Consider the following 16247-nt stretch of genomic DNA (forward strand, 5'->3'; position numbering starts at 1 on the left):
TGTATTTTATTGTGAACATGTAATTATAAGTGATTCGGATGGTGGGGTTTCGTTACATAATTTAAAACGAGGAAAGAAGCTGATCTGGGCGGGTGCGCGCCGCGCGACCCACTCGCGCGCCGCGCGAAATCGAGCTGACAGCTCACCTCTTTTTATTTAATTTATGGCATGGGCATTTTGGTAAAATCACATGGAATCCGAACTAAAGGCCATAAGATCAGTTTGTGGAGTGTTATAGCTTCATTACCACCAACCTTATCTCCTTCCACCTAAACTTTAGAGAGAGAGAGAGATACTTAGTGAGAGAAAGCTTGAATCAAGGAAGAAGGAGGCGATTTCGGGTCGAATTGCGAGTTCTAAAGTTGTTCATCTCGTCATTTGCTACATTTTGATAGTTGTGGTATGCCTTAACTTCCATTTCTTGTTTTGATTTTGTGTATGGGTTAGGGTTTGTGTTGAAGATGAACACTAAGACCCATTTCTAGGTAAATTGGGTGTTTTGGGTAAATTGGGTCATGTAGACTCAATAATGGGTTAGCTAGGGTTTTAAAAGTGTTAATTGATGTTAAGAAACCCTAATTGGCTAATAATTGGTTAGAACACTTGCTTGATGTATAAATGGGTGCTATTTGGGTATAGATGACCCAAAATGAGTGTATTGACTTTTATTAGGTCAAATGGGTCAAAATGGACCAATGTTGGTTAATGTTAGTGTTTTGTGTTAAAACCTAGCGATTTAATGGGTATGAAGGCCTTGAGTGCCAAGTGTTAGGGTTTTTGGTGAAAATGACCCAAATTAGGGTTAAGTGTCCAAATGGGTCAAGATGAACTAGGATGGTGTGTAATGTGAGATTGGACCAAGTTGATTGATTGATTATATGCTTGTGAAATAGGTACGTTACCTCGGAATTCAAGCTTGGTTTAATAATCACCGACGGCATAAGGTGAGTGGAATAATTATGCGTGTACGTATATAATGTATTTATTTGTGTGTACGAATGTGGAATTGTCGCGGTGTTTAAGACACCACATTCTAGGTAACGAGTAGTATTGTCGCGGTGTTTAAGACACTACTCATAGTATGTTTGACGAGTGGTATTGTCGCGGTGTTTAAGACACTACTCATTATTTAATTGACATGTGGTATTGTCGCGGTGTTTAAGACACCACATTGTCATGGGAGTGGAATTGTCGCGGTGTTTAAGACACTACTCATTGTTTAATTGACATGTGGTATTGTCGCGGTGTTTAAGACACCACATTGTCATGGGAGTGGAATTGTCGCGGTGTTTAAGACACCACTCATTGTATTGAATGAAGTGTGGATTCGTCGCGGTGTTTAAGACGCCACATTGTCGTAAGGGTGAGTTAGTCGCGGTGTTCAAGACATCACCCGGGGGATTAGTGATTACGCGGTGTGTAAGTAACACTAGTGGATGTTATGAACTCCAACGGTCTTGTAAGTACCGTTTCCCTTGTTCGAATTGGTTAACCAAGGTTGCGTGAATTATGTATTGAATGTATTTAATTATGAATCGTATGCTATTGTATTATTAGCTACTCGTGGATTTGCGGTTTATGGTATATGCATAATATTGTTGTATGATTGTCGAAATGTTAAACCGAGTATGATGTTGTGTAAGTGATGCAAGTAGGTAGATTATATATGTATATGTATAATTATTTTGCTCACTAAGCTTTGCTTACCCTCTCGTTGTTTACCTTTTTATAGGTTCGTGTGTGGATAAGGGTAAGGGCATTACCTTGGATTAAGTTTCCCGCTTTGATGATTAGGAAGCGCTTTTGGCTTTGGCTTGGAGTTTGACCGAGACTTGGGTAGTTTAACCCCAAACACCATGCTCGTTGTGTCGTTTGGCAATTAAACTTTTTGTGGTCGAAACTCTAATTTGTATTAAATTTGTATTTTTACACTTAGCGGCGTTTTGGGCACGTGTGGGCCCCACTTTGTAAAACTCGTTTAAACCTTAGTTATGTGTTAGTTTTACAAATATAAATGTTCGGTTAAAAGCGTTTTGGCTAAATGTGTCGGGAAGCACCTAATCTTTTTCGCATTAAAGCGCACCGGGGACAGCCCGTATTTGCGCGGCGCGCAAGGGTGTCCGCGCGGCGCGCAGATGGTCAGCCAGCAAATTTTTTTTGTGTCACAATTTACAATGGTTTTTGTCGCGTATTGGTTTGGGATGTTACAGGTTGTCATTAGAAAAGTCCTAATATTCAAAACAAAATGGTATTGGCTCATGAAACTAATATTTGTTGCTTGATAGGTTAGGTGGAACTCTCAAAAGCACAAGATTCATAGGTTTGGTATATTGGAATTGACGGAATATCAGGTGAGTTTAACTCGTTCATGCATTGACGAGGTGACTTTATTCGGTTTCGAAGTGGCTACCAGAAGGTAAAGTTGCTTCCCCAGAAGGTGAACATTTTCATGTAGAGAGTTGATTTTGATAGGCTTCGCTATAGGCATAACTTGTCTGGGAGGGGGTTGAAAATCGAGGACATTGATTGTGTTATTTGTGACCACTAGGTTGAATTCATTAATCATGCTTTTATGTTTATTTGTTCGGTTGCACACACGTTGTGGGGAAAGATACGAGTATTGTTCGATTTGCAGGTGTCATTTTTTGATGCTTGGTCTAACTGCCAATAGTGGTTCGAGTAATTGCAGTGTCCATCGACGATCAAGGACACGTTATTTGTCATATTCACGACTACATTATGGCATATTTGAAGGCCCCGGAATGATGTGTTATTCACTAACAGAAAGATGTAGAAAGACCTCTAGTTTGATTCTATTCGCTTGGTATCTTTTTATTTGGATTTGTAGTAGAAGCTTTTGTGATTTACTTTGGGATTCGTGGGTAATGAAGCTGTTGTAATTCGGTTTTTCCCATACCTACCTTCTCATCTTAAGGATTGGGGGGGGGGGGGGGGGGGTTGATTTTTATTGACAATATTTCCCTTTAAAAAAACTAATAAAAAACAAATATCTAAAAAAGGGTACATTTTGTTGATTAGAGGTATTTATGTTGATGTGTGGTACATATAAAATATATGTATGTTTGAAAAACTAACTGGTAGCTTGTAGTTGATAGTTGTTAGCTTTAATTTGTTATTTGGAAGCTGTTAGTTTTTTACATGTATTTAAGTGTTTAACTAATAGCTGAAATTGTTAAAAAAAAAAAAAATGTCATAAAGCTAGGAGTTTTTCCTCTCAAACGTCAGTTCTATTAGCTTTTAGTTTTTTCGATACGTCTAAATTTGTAATCTATTTTAACTAAATGAAGCTTTGTCTTATATATTAGTTTTCATAAAAGATAGAATCTTCAGAAAACTTTCAACCAAATATGCTCTATTTTGTGAATTTTTAAATTTAAATACTACTTTATCGTCGTTAATATAATTATAATATAATATAATATAATATAATATAATATAATATAATATAATATAATTAAAATAATATAATAATATAATAATATAATAATATAATAGTAATAATAAATTCTTAATAATTAATAATAATACTATTAATAATTATTATTAATAATAATAATAATAATAATAATAATAATAATAATAATAATAATAATAATAATAATAATAATAATAATAATAATAATAATAATAATAATAATAATAATAATAATTACTCTTATTTTCGTCACCACCCTCCAACGGCCTAGCGTTATCCTCCATTTTTCCTTATTTATATATAGAAACATAAATTCATAATATTTCTTCACATATCTCCTTCCCCTTACCACTCAGATCCATCTCAAATAATTATTCTGACAATCATTTATTTCTACCCACCACATAAATCATAATTTCATTTCATTACTAATATTTCATAACCAAATTCAAATTAAAAAACAATGGAATTGAAGAACAAGGTAGCTATGGTTGCACGTAACGGACGTGAGTTGCAACGTTACAATAAAGGCCGTCGTCAAGTTGTTGGGTCAGTCTCTTGTAAAATCGTATATTTGTATTTCTAATTTTTCTTACTAATTTTGATGTCTTGGTTGTTTCATGTTTGCATGTTGTTATAAAGATAGAACTTAAACTTAAGTTCTAAATTTACATATACGTCCAAAATACTAAGGAGGATGATTCAAAGAATCCTCTTAAAACGTGTTCTGTTTTAGACAATTAGACATATATACATTTAATTTAACTTGTTTTTAATTTGAAGGTCTAAATTTAACTACTTTTGCTTAAATGTTTCAGTAAATTGGTAAAAGGGTAAACTACCGGGTTAGATGTATGCGACCTAATTTGGTTATCTCGCCACCATTTTTCGACCTTTTCTGTAGACGTTAAAATTTAACCGTTAAATATGCTGCTAATGAGTTTTGAACATGAGACAGATATTAGAACAAGATCCTTAACTACTACTGACTTGGGATGGTTAAATATCTGAATTGCATGTTTATATTCAAGATTGAAACTAAGACTTATTTTATAAGTTAGTGACATTTGTCTTGAATTTGTGACAGATGTATTCCTTATAGAATAAAAAGTAACAAAGGGAAGAATTTCGAAGATACATTAGAAGTGCTTGTCATCAGTGCACAAAGAAAAGGCAAAGGGATGTTGTTCCCTAAGGTAAGTTAAAATCATTCAAAACCTCGTTTTATTTTATTGATATTAACATTATACTAGATGATATAGATATACGAGTATTATCTAATATACAAATGACTTTTAGTCCAATGATTATGAGTTTAAACAGGTTTTGTAACATATAAGCTATCAGTTGACCTTTTCAATAATCATGAATGTTGACTATAATATGTTAGTAATTTTAATTAACAGGGAGGATGGGATTCGGATGAAACGATTAAGGAAGCTGCTCTAAGAGAAACAATTGAGGAAGCTGGAGTTTTCGGAACAGTTGAGGTTAGTTTTTATGATTTTCCTTTGAATTATACTCCCACCGTCCCAATTTATTAGTCCTCAAACAAAAAAAACGTAGTTTAAGAAATATTATCTTGTTTACTTTATAGTTATACCCCGAAATTTTACTGATTCTTTCTTTTAGATGCATAGATTAAGGGTATAAATGAACTTTATCTCATCTCATAGTTTTATATTTATTTAGTTAAAGTAAATGAGTAATTTGTACAACTCAAAAGGAATACTACCAATGAGATGATAGCTCAACGGTACCTCTCATTCTTGAGCATGACAATCGAAGGACGTGACCTGGGTTTGAATCTCACCAGGGGGTTTTCCGGTTCGAAAAACTTGGCCCGGATTCGAATAGGTATTTTGGGTTTCCTTTAGGTGTTCCGGATATGATCGGGCGGGTAGTTCCACATTTGCCGGACCCTGTTAGTGACTCCTAACATGCTTTAAAAAAAGGAATACTTGCGTATGACCTTATAGTTATGTCATACGAACTTTGAGGATTTCTTGATAAGTGTTTGACAAAATCCTCTCGGAGTTATGAATAATCCAAGTCAAGTTGCATAAAACCTCTGATTTTTATGTGTATGAATTCCTCAATTTACATGTTTTACAGGTTATATTGGGTCAATGGCTCTTCAAGAGTAAAGGCAACGACACATATTATGAAGGGTACATGTTTCCTTTACTTGTAAAAGGACAACTTGACTTATGGCCTGAAAAAGACATTCGCCAACGAGTTTGGGTAAGTTTTAAACCGCAAAAAGTTTAAAACTTTGAACCAAATTCTAATCTTTTTTCAAGAATTAATGCTTGTATACCTTTAATATTGTTTTACAGGTTAGTGTACCGAAAGCTAAAGAAGTTTGTCAGCAACCTTGGATGAAAGAAGCTTTGGATTTACTAGTTAAGCGACTTGAGTCATCTGCAACTGAGATTAATGAAGAATCCATATGATAATCACCCTTATTGTAGGTTACTTCATATAATTAGTTCATAACATGTAAATAGGAAATGAGTAATTGAAAAAAAGAACTAAAGAAATTTGTGCTTGGATCACCAGCTTGAGCTACCAGTGTTATGAACTCGTTAGCTTGCTTATCGTATATCAAGACATTCATTTGACCAGACGATCGAAGAAACAATATAGGATTGTAACTTAGAGATCACTAAATTTTGTTCTGTTTTATATTCTGTTGAGATTCATGATTTACTTTTATATGATTCTGTTGTACAACTTTGGTCATCATTAATGAAACTTCCATTTGATCCGTTTAGAAAGACCGTCGTTAATCTTTTGTTCTGTTTTGTATTATAGTCAAAACGATATGTTTTTTTCTTTATTTATAACTGACAATCTATAATCTAATACGACATACTATGTATAATCACCACAAATATATACTCAATGCGTCCAATGTATTCATCAGGGACCCGTGCAAGGTGTGCACTTACACATGACCCATATTTCAAAAGGGCCTATAATTTATGTGCTGTTTGTATTTTTAAGGTGTTTTTGTCTGAATATCTGCAGACTATGTCTGTAAAGAAGATGTGGCCTAAAGGTCTGTATGTTGAATAGCGAAGACTGTTTGTTTTTATGTTTGCAAGTAACTTAATCATGTCTGCAGCACTTAGAAGCATATTTCTAAGTCTTCGAGTTTGCAGACAGAAAAAAATATTATTTTATCTTATGTCTTCAGAAAAAACATACAGTCTACAGTGAAAATGTCTGCGGGCGTGCAAACATAAGACATAATAAGATCTTCAAACTAAAAAACAAACGACACCTTAGTGTGCATTTTTAAAAGCCCCATATTATTCATCGTGCCCCATGGGCTCATGTCGGTGCCGACATTTGACTAACATAAAAGTCAAGGTATATAAGGTCCTGTTGGCCTGAAAGTTTTGTAGCAATAAAAATGATAACCACTAACCTGATGCAGATAGTCAAAATCTTGAATCCACTGCTTTTATTAATCATGTTTCACCTGTGAACAAAGATTTCTTCTTGATTTATCTTTGTAGATTATGACCAAGTCATCTATGATAGTTACATTTTGTCTGTGGCAAAATTTTCCACAAAAATAAATGTTGGTTAGTCATGTTGTTATTAAAATAATCTGATTATATACATTTTTTTGTCTTCTAGATTATAGAATGATCCAACTGCATTAACTGAACACGTGAACACTTTCATATATGAAGTGAAACAAAGTTTGTGCAAGGACCGCCTTGCTAGCTGATTTCCTTAATACATTTGAGATATTATATTTCATAATCCTAGTGTTAGGAAAATAATTTGACAATGAATATTCAATAATTCAATTTGTGTGGAATTTGTGATTTATATCAATGATTGTTGGTTTTAATTTGCATCCTAATTTGTGGATCAGATTATTGTAACGTTAGGTTTTAATGATGGTTTACAAGGTTAGTTTTCAGGTTTTTATTTGCATTTATGGTGGCTAGAGATTTAATCATTTTAAGAAAAATGGTGTTGTAGCAGTTTGAGGACTTATGGATTTGTTTGTATAAAATGACATCAGATCATGTTATTAGTATGACGTTATTAGTATGATAGTCTCACAAAAGTACTTAGGCTTCGGTTAGAAGAAAGGTTAAAGCCGCTCACACCGACCAAAGGGCTATTGACCTAGCGGTATCGAGGTGACCCCTTCAACCTATAGGTTGGGGTTCGAGTGCTGGGGTGGTCATGTATATATTCGTGTTTAAATTCGTGTATGGATGTGTTTGTTTGCCTTAAAAAAAATGATTTTCATTATCTAGCCTTGTAGTTAGTCAATTTTTTTTTGGGTAAAAAGGATTACCAGGAGAAAAATTATTTAATATAAAAACAATACAAAGCAACGACTATGCCCTATAGCCCCTCGAACCGGGGTGACCGGCTTATATTAATTATTCACTATTAGTCTATTACATTTTGAATTGTTCAAAATTAATTTTAAATTTTCATAAATAGATATAAACTAGTTGTGGAGCCCTCGCTTCATGCCGGGAGCTCTGTTTTGAATGCGAGTTAAAAAAAAGTCTTTCCTTTTGTGGATCTATTTTGTAAAAAAGAATTTTTTTCGACATCTAACATTGAAGGGTTGTTCTTTTTGTGAAAGTTGATTCTTTTAGCGTTAAAGTTAGTTGATCTATTTTGTAAAAAAAATATTTTTCGACATCTTTTGGTAGCATTGAAGGGTTGTTCCTTTTAAGAAAGTTGCTTCTTTTATCGTTGAAGACAAAAAAAAATGTAGCACAGTAGTGGCCTATGTGGGTCCTACTGTTTGAGCGCAGTGTAGAAGCCGGTAAAGCGTGGTGGGTGTTTTTGGTGTTAGTGATGGGATAAACAATAATTTATAATATAGGTATAAAGTAGGGGGTTCGATTTGTATTTTAATGAAAGTTAGGGAGTTGGTTTGTAAAAAATGAAAAATTGAATAGTACTATTCATAACAAATAAGATAAATTTTGTCTATTAGTTATATTGGTAATATGGAAGAAAAGTTATTTTATACCGTTAAAGGATAAAATTATAAAATAATAAAGTGTATAGTATATTAATAATGATATTTTTTAAACTGTTTATTTTTTATTCATGAAGTACATATAGAGAGAGGGTATACCTTGTTACTCATTAAACAATCTTAAGTTAATTACATCTTCTTTTTTTTTAACTGCCAAAAATTATATATATCGTATGGATTACATGATAAAATGCTTATGTAATTTTACAAAGACAGGCAAAAAAGCCAAGCCAAATTTTTGATGATAAAAAACAATAAATGGATTCCGATTGGTTGGTACAATATTATTGGTTCAAACACAATTATTGAAAAAAGAGAGATTTTTTTAAGTGTGAACTCTAATTGAAAAAAGAGCTAGTCCTCAAAACTAAATCAATGGAGATTTATTCCATCCATATTGACTTGGTAAATAAATAATTATTAGTATCTTTTATATTATAAGTCTTTCCATTATTATTTGTTATATTCTCATTTAAATATTTATAGATTACGTTGCATTTTTGAAAAAAAAAAAAAAAAAAAAAAAAATCCACAAATATGAATTAGTTCAAGTCTATTTACAATATTAGATCAAAGCAATATTATCTTCGTCATCATCATTTATGAAAATAAAATATGTAGTTTAACAATAGGGTAAAACCGTCAATAAATAATTAAAAAGTAATTAGTTATCCTCCTAATTACAGAGTATTTAGCATTTTAAGCCATTCATATAGCTATACTTACTTACATACCTAAAATTATCAAAGGAAAAAGAATAAGTAATGGAAAAAGAATAAGTAATGTCATATGTCACATATCGCATGTCACAAATTTATATTTTATATGATTACTAGTAATAGAATGATATATATGATTAAGAAAGAAAAAAAATTCCAAGATAAATTTTGGGATTCATAAAATTGCTCATGCAGTTGAGGTTCATATGCGAGTGTTAACTAGAATCCCCCTTCACATCAACAACAACAACAAAACTGGTGTATGGAGGAGGTGAGATGTAAACAATTTTTCCCCTATACGAGAATAAAGACAAGTCATTTCTCCACCTAAAGTGAAAACACTCTCAAAAGTAGAGAAAGTCATCCCTCTCTCTATTTGACGGATAGAGAGATTGCTTCCGAGTGGATCTCCGGCCAATAAGTAGGAAATTTTTTTAAAATAAATAAAATTGATACGCCATGAAAATGGTAAAATCAAATTTTCATGAATTTTAGGTCTTGCCTGAAATTTACTTTGTACTCTAAGAGTCAGTCAAGTCGCCAATAAATCCCCGTTCACATATTTTCAGAAATTATTTCTATAATCATATATCGATAACCCACTTTATATTGTATCATTGTAGGCTATTTTCTTCATGTAGCAAGGGCCAAAAATCTTGCATCTGTAAATTGAAATGCTTCAGTCTAAAGCCCAAATAAGCCCACTTTATGCTACATCAACTTTAGCACAATAGGCTCACAATTTAAAAACCAATACAAACTCAACAAAAAGTTTAAAGATTGGCCCAGTAATACTACTATAAAAACTGAATTAATCACTGAGTATACTGTAGGTAGAAAATAAGGCATATTTAAACAAATTTTCTTGTTAAGTTCTTTTCAAACCAATGTAATAATTTTTTTTTTTTTTTTTTTTTTTTTTTTTTTTTTGAAAAGCAAACAATCAATATTATTAATGAAACATATATGAGAGCTGTACAAAGATTTTTTTTTTTTTTTTTTGAAAGGCAGAAAAATTTTATTATATGTAAAAAAGAGATTTACAATAGAGGCAATTGGAGTATGCCTTAAGTGAGCCTATCTAAACAACATATCGAAACACAAGTACAGACAAAACAAAACTTGACTAGAAAGAATGTATGAGACGATTAACCGTGGTCATCAAAATAAGCCGGATTTAGAAGCCATTGGTTCCAATCAATCTTTGTCTTCTTTATCCTGCTTGAAATCCATTCGAATGCCTTAACCTGAATCTCACTAAGAATTACCGGACCATTTCCTTTCTTTTTTTGAAAGAGGGTGTTGTTTCGATTTTGCCATATAATATATCCACTAATCCACTCAATGGCTTGTCATAGCTTTGAAGATGAGTTTGCCATAGAACCGCTTTTAAATCCTTTGAATCTATTACCTAAATAGTAGTCCGCCGGGGGTCCAAGATTCCACCACTTATGTACACGATTTCAAATACCACTTGCGAACTGGCACTTGATTAGGATATGTTCAACGGTCTCAAGTTCTTGGTCACAGATGGGACATCTCAAAGAGTCAAGGTCGATATCGCGCTTATCCAATTCAGCTCTTAAGCGATGGATATATATATATATATATATATATATATATATATATATATATATATATATATATATATATATATATATATATATATATATATATATTCTATATAAACAATAACAATAAAATAAAGACTTTTTATCAAAAGATGGAAATGATGAACAAAGATACAACAACAAAAATAATAATAATAAGCTATGAAGTGAAGATCTATTTAGACATTTAATTAATCTACACAGTTAATACAATAATAACCTGTTTTCAGAGAGTTCGTGGGTCGAGTTCGAGCTTAGAAAGGTTTGAGGTCGGCTCGTTTAAAGTTCATCGAGTTCGAGCTCAACCTCTACTTCTTTTGGACTTTATTAGAGTCGGTTGTTTTTTGTTTGATGCTATTAACCTTTATATATTAAAAGTCATGGCCACATGTGTCGTTTTTAGCATTTCACGTTTGACAAACGACACCACAAACACATTTACAAAATCACCCCTTGACTATGATATAATCTGCAATTTCTTCAGGGGTATAAAACATAAAACTATTATTTTATTAAAAAAACTTAAACAAACTCCACCCAAATTTTTAACGGATCCTATCTTCCCGCTCGCCGCGAGTTAAATTTTTCTAGCCACCACCGTTCAACCCGAAATAATTTTACGAACACAACGCAACTTCCTATAAGCGAAACGGATGTTTTTTTGAAAAATGCTAAATATTTCGTGTTATATTCCGTACACAACACACCCACAGCAAAGCATTTTTGATTCTGTAATATGCAATCCGAAAGATCCCGCCGCATCGCGCGATTCTCAAGTTATATTCATTTGTTGGATTATATTGTATTATGTTCGTTATTATTATTTTATTTAATTTATTACAATAAATATATTTTTTTTAACCACTGGCGTAATGTTTACCAAGTATGATAATTTATATTTACGTTTTTATATAAACAATATAATATAAAAGTTAAATAATATATATAAATGAAAGAATTTGTTTTAGTTCGCGTAGTTGTTTGGGCTCGATATAAAAAACTTGAACTCGGTTACTTAACCATCTTCAAAATGGTCAAATCTAAATTATGACTCGTTTAAGCTCAACTTCAATCTAAATTTTAACAAGTCAGTAGATGAGGTAATTTACACCTTAACTATGCGTCAAGATGCCTTAGCTACTCGAATAAAAAAAAAAAAAAAATTCAAGTTCTTAATTATCATTATCACTTATACTCAAACGCAAACAGAACTACACACTAATGATAATGTTACGCTAATGTCGGCTATGTTTGACGTGTAGTTTTTTGGAACTTTTAATTTTTAACTTTTATGAAAATGCTCCTATTTAATTAAAAGCTCCGTTTGATTAAAGGAGCTTTTAGACTGATGAAAAAAGCTAAAAGCTACTAGAAGTAGCGTTTAACTTTTAGCTTCTAACATTTTGTCATTTTTGTATTTAATCAACAGATTCAGCCCCTCTACCAAATACCAAAATATATCTAAAAAGTTAACAGCTACTTACTAGCTATCAGCTAAAAACTACCAGCTAATTTTGACAAACATACTCATCATCGTCCACCAATTTGTTTTTTTAAAGTAATTTTTGTACCTTTTATAGAAAAGGAGTTTTTTAACCTTCGCCACTAATATATTCTTGCTGTATCCTGTCACGTCATGAATAAAGATAAAAAAATGATTATTTACATTTTACTTTCGCATAATCTACTTTTATTTAATTGAATTTTGTTTTTGTTGTACTATATTGTTAGTTTGTAGCTAACAAACTTCCAAAAGTAACAAATTAGGAGAAACTTCCCGATATTCTAGAGACTTCTTTCCCTTTCCATAAATAAAATCTTTACGAACAACACAATCAAAATAAACAAATTATGTCGATATTATTTGGTGATCCATTCAGAAGATTCTTTGTTAATCCACCAATTTATAGCTCAAAAACAGGTCTTATGGATTGGTTTGAAACATCAGAATCTCACTTCATCAAAATCAACGTCCCTGGTAATTCTATTTCCATCTTTTATCCCTAATTAATTAAATCAAACCAGAATTTATGATATTTTGTTTATTTAATGACGTGGCAGGATACAGCAAGGATGATATACAAGTGCAAGTTGAAGAAGGAAATAGATTGGTAGTTAAAGGTGATAGTGTAAAACAACAAGTGTCTAAAGAAAAGGAGATCAATACAATTTGGCATGTTGCTGAAAGAGATGGAGTTAACGGTTTTAAGCGTGAAATTGAGTTGCCGGAAGATGTGAATATTGATCAGATCAAAGCTCAGGTTGAAAACGGACTTTTGACAATTGTTTTGCCTAAAGATGTCACCCCTAAACCGGCTAAAGTTCGTAATATTCGCGTCTCCAGCAAGCTCTAGTTTTTTAATTTTTTTTTTGTTCAAGTTTAAGGGTTATTCGGTTGTGCTAAATAAAAATGTTGATTAGTGTTTTGTAAATTAAGAATGTGTGTGGGGTTTTAAAATCTAAAAATTGAGGTTATTTATGATATGTACTAAACACTATTCAAATTTATATGTTTTAGACTTATGATTAGTGTTTGAGAATAAAAATGTTGATTATTGTTTGAGAAGGCCCGTAAGGGTAATACCTCATATTTTCATTTTCAGTGAAGAACAAAGCGCGTTCTTAAAAGAAACGATCTATTTTAGACGGAGTCCTCATAGCAAATAAAGCGGTGGATGACTTAAGAATCGAAGGAAGAAAAAAATCATTTTATAGGCGGATTTTGTGAAATTCTTTGAGAGTATTAGATGGTAGTCTTGTTGCATAATGTGGAAGATATAGGGTTTGGGACAAAGGGATGGAAATGGAATTTGAGGTTTATCTGAATTTGGTGACAATTTATATACATTGACATTTGACAATTGACAATACAAATCAAGTAGCAGAATGTTTTACTAAGGCTCTAAATAAATTTCAACATAAAACTTTGTGTAATAAACCGAGCAAGATGGATATATATAAATTGAGGGAGAGTCTTTAATCTTTTTATTCAGGGAGGTCTTAAAAGGTGAGTCTATTTTTTTTTTTTTTTTTTTTTTTATTTATTTTTTTTTTTTGGCAAAGAAACAAAAACTTTATAACAAATCTTAATCTCAAAAAGAGATAAGAAAGCAAAGGAACAACGAAAAGTAACCACGACCGAGGCTCAACAAACAAGAAACTAAACCTACACAAAACGTCCAACAAACGCATACTAGACCCGAGCCTCAAAATTACAAACGAAGAAAGCGAAACAAAAAGAACAATTAAACATAAGCCTAGAAGGCCCTACAGATCAAACACCATTTTTGTTGTTGTTGATATCATTAGCCACCTTAGCTTTAAACGAAAAAGTTGATTCAATACCGACTCCATCAGAATTCAAGCCGTCATTCCTAAATTGATCAAAAAAACCTTTACCTTCTATCGCCCGATCCGACCCTACTCCGAAGCGTATCCCCTTAACCTCTTCAAAGAGATGTTTATCCTTTGGCACACCAGGCGAACCAACCTCGACCTTCAAATTCTTTTTCTTTACCTTTCCTTTCTTCTTTAAATCACTCTTCGTTTCAAGCTTCTTTCCCGCGTTGCACCGAAACTTGTTAGCATGGACGTGCCAACCCCTACAAAAACCTTTGCAATTTTTATCCGCACAAATACAATATTTTCGACCCGCTCCATCTCCGGTAGCAACTTTAGCCAAATTGTCAAGAAGTTCACAAGTAGTATCATCACCCGTAGCCGGTTTCAAAATGTTGGGAAAATGAAAATCTGATGAGTCAAAAGCATGCTAGAGTCTGGAGATTTAGAGTCTGAAGTTGCAGACTCTGATGTTTACTGAAGTCAACGGTTTGAGATTTCATGATGCCTAAGCTAAGGAATATTCTGGAGATATGTTTAAAGTTTAAGAAGATTTGTTTTGATTCGGTTTATCTCCAGAAGATTAACTTTAGAGTTATTTGCATATTAGTTTAGTTTTTAAGTTTATCTTTACCTCATTTATAGCTAAGTTGTTTTGGAAATCAAATCTTTAGATTTGGTGTTTATCTGTATAAATAGGGTCGTATGGTTTGCTTTGAACTTGTATCTTTGCACGATCAACATTATCAATTTTATATTTCATTATCGTGTTCTCTCAATTCTTGCACTAGTAATTCTTATTTATTGTTTAATTGAGAGTCTGGTGTTCATAGTTCAATTACTGTGAACTAATAAATGGTATCAGAGCGGGAAAGGTGTAAATTCAATTCTTGGTAATCTTTTAAAACGATCCATATTTTCATCAAAATGTCTACCAGTACCATTCCTCTAACGACTCGTCCTAATCCATCTGGACGAATACATTACATTTGGTTACATCGCGAGGTATTTGACCTCTATATGATACATTTTACAAACATTGCATTAGTTTTTGAAAAGACAATCTTTCATTACATCGAAAGTTGCAGGCATGCATACCATTTCATAATATATCCAACTATAATTGACATAGTAATAATCTTGATGAACTCAACGACTCGAATGCAACGTCTTTTGAAATATGTCATGAATGACTCCAAGTAATATCTCTAATATGAGCAAATGCACAGCGGAAGATTTCTTTCATACCTGAGAATAAACATGCTTTCAAGTGTCAACCAAAAGGTTGGTGAGTTCATTAGTTTATTATAAACGATCATTTTCATCATTTTAATAGACCACAAGATTTTCATTTCTCATAAATATACGTCCCATGCATAGAGAGAAAAATAATCATTCATATGGATTGAACACCCGGTAACCGACGTTAACTTAATGCATAGAATATCCCCAAAACAGAACCTCTCTTCTGTATAATAATCTCGAAGTACTAAAGCATTCGTACCCCGAATGGGACTTGTCAAGGTCCATAGATCTATCTTTAGGATTCGCGTCAATCAGGGGCCATTTTCCTAAATTCTTAGGTTACCAGACTTGAAGGGCGATATTCGGTTTGATAATCCAGCCATAGAATGTAATTTTAAGTACTTGTGTCTATTTCGTAAAACATTTATAAAAGCAGCGCACGTATTCTCAGTCCCAAAAATATATATAGCAAAAGCATTTAAAAAGGGAGCAAATGAAACTCACCATAATGTATTTTGTAGTAAAAATACATACGACGATATTTAACAACTGAACAATGCAGGGTTGGCCTCAGATTCACTAACCTATATCATTTAATTTTCTATTAAAACATATAATAGAGATATCATAAATTTGTTTATTAATATATATTATTTAAATATTTCGTAGTTATATAAGATTTTTACTAGATTCCATTTAAAACATATACTTTATTTTATATCTTAAATTATATGTTACATATATTTATTTTGTATATATATTTAAAGTGACTAATATGGTTATATTAATAACTATATATATTTAGTATTATATTAAAAATACCTAATTTGTTGTATGTAAGTTTTTATCTAAGAAATGTTAAT

General features: G+C 32.2%; 2 protein-coding genes across 2 annotated transcripts; both read left to right on the top strand.

Annotated features, from left to right (window-relative positions):
- The first annotated feature begins 3785 nt into the window (after nucleotides 1–3785).
- Nucleotides 3786–6204, top strand: LOC139857300 (nudix hydrolase 17, mitochondrial-like). The gene is made up of 5 exons (XM_071846035.1): nucleotides 3786–3985; nucleotides 4524–4632; nucleotides 4843–4926; nucleotides 5552–5680; nucleotides 5776–6204. The coding sequence occupies exons 1-5, from the start codon at nucleotides 3900–3902 to the stop codon at nucleotides 5890–5892; spliced, it is 525 nt and encodes a 174-aa protein (XP_071702136.1). The 5' UTR covers nucleotides 3786–3899; the 3' UTR covers nucleotides 5893–6204.
- Nucleotides 6205–12645: 6441 nt separating this feature from the next.
- LOC139858792 (15.7 kDa heat shock protein, peroxisomal) lies at nucleotides 12646–13388 on the top strand. Its single transcript, XM_071847632.1, has 2 exons — nucleotides 12646–12778; nucleotides 12862–13388. Exons 1-2 carry the CDS (start codon nucleotides 12652–12654, stop codon nucleotides 13152–13154), a joined length of 420 nt encoding a protein of 139 aa, XP_071703733.1. The 5' UTR covers nucleotides 12646–12651; the 3' UTR covers nucleotides 13155–13388.
- Nucleotides 13389–16247: the final 2859 nt, after the last annotated feature.

This window comes from Rutidosis leptorrhynchoides, chromosome 7 (genome assembly GCF_046630445.1).
Source record: "Rutidosis leptorrhynchoides isolate AG116_Rl617_1_P2 chromosome 7, CSIRO_AGI_Rlap_v1, whole genome shotgun sequence".
Taxonomy (NCBI): Eukaryota; Viridiplantae; Streptophyta; class Magnoliopsida; order Asterales; family Asteraceae; genus Rutidosis; species Rutidosis leptorrhynchoides.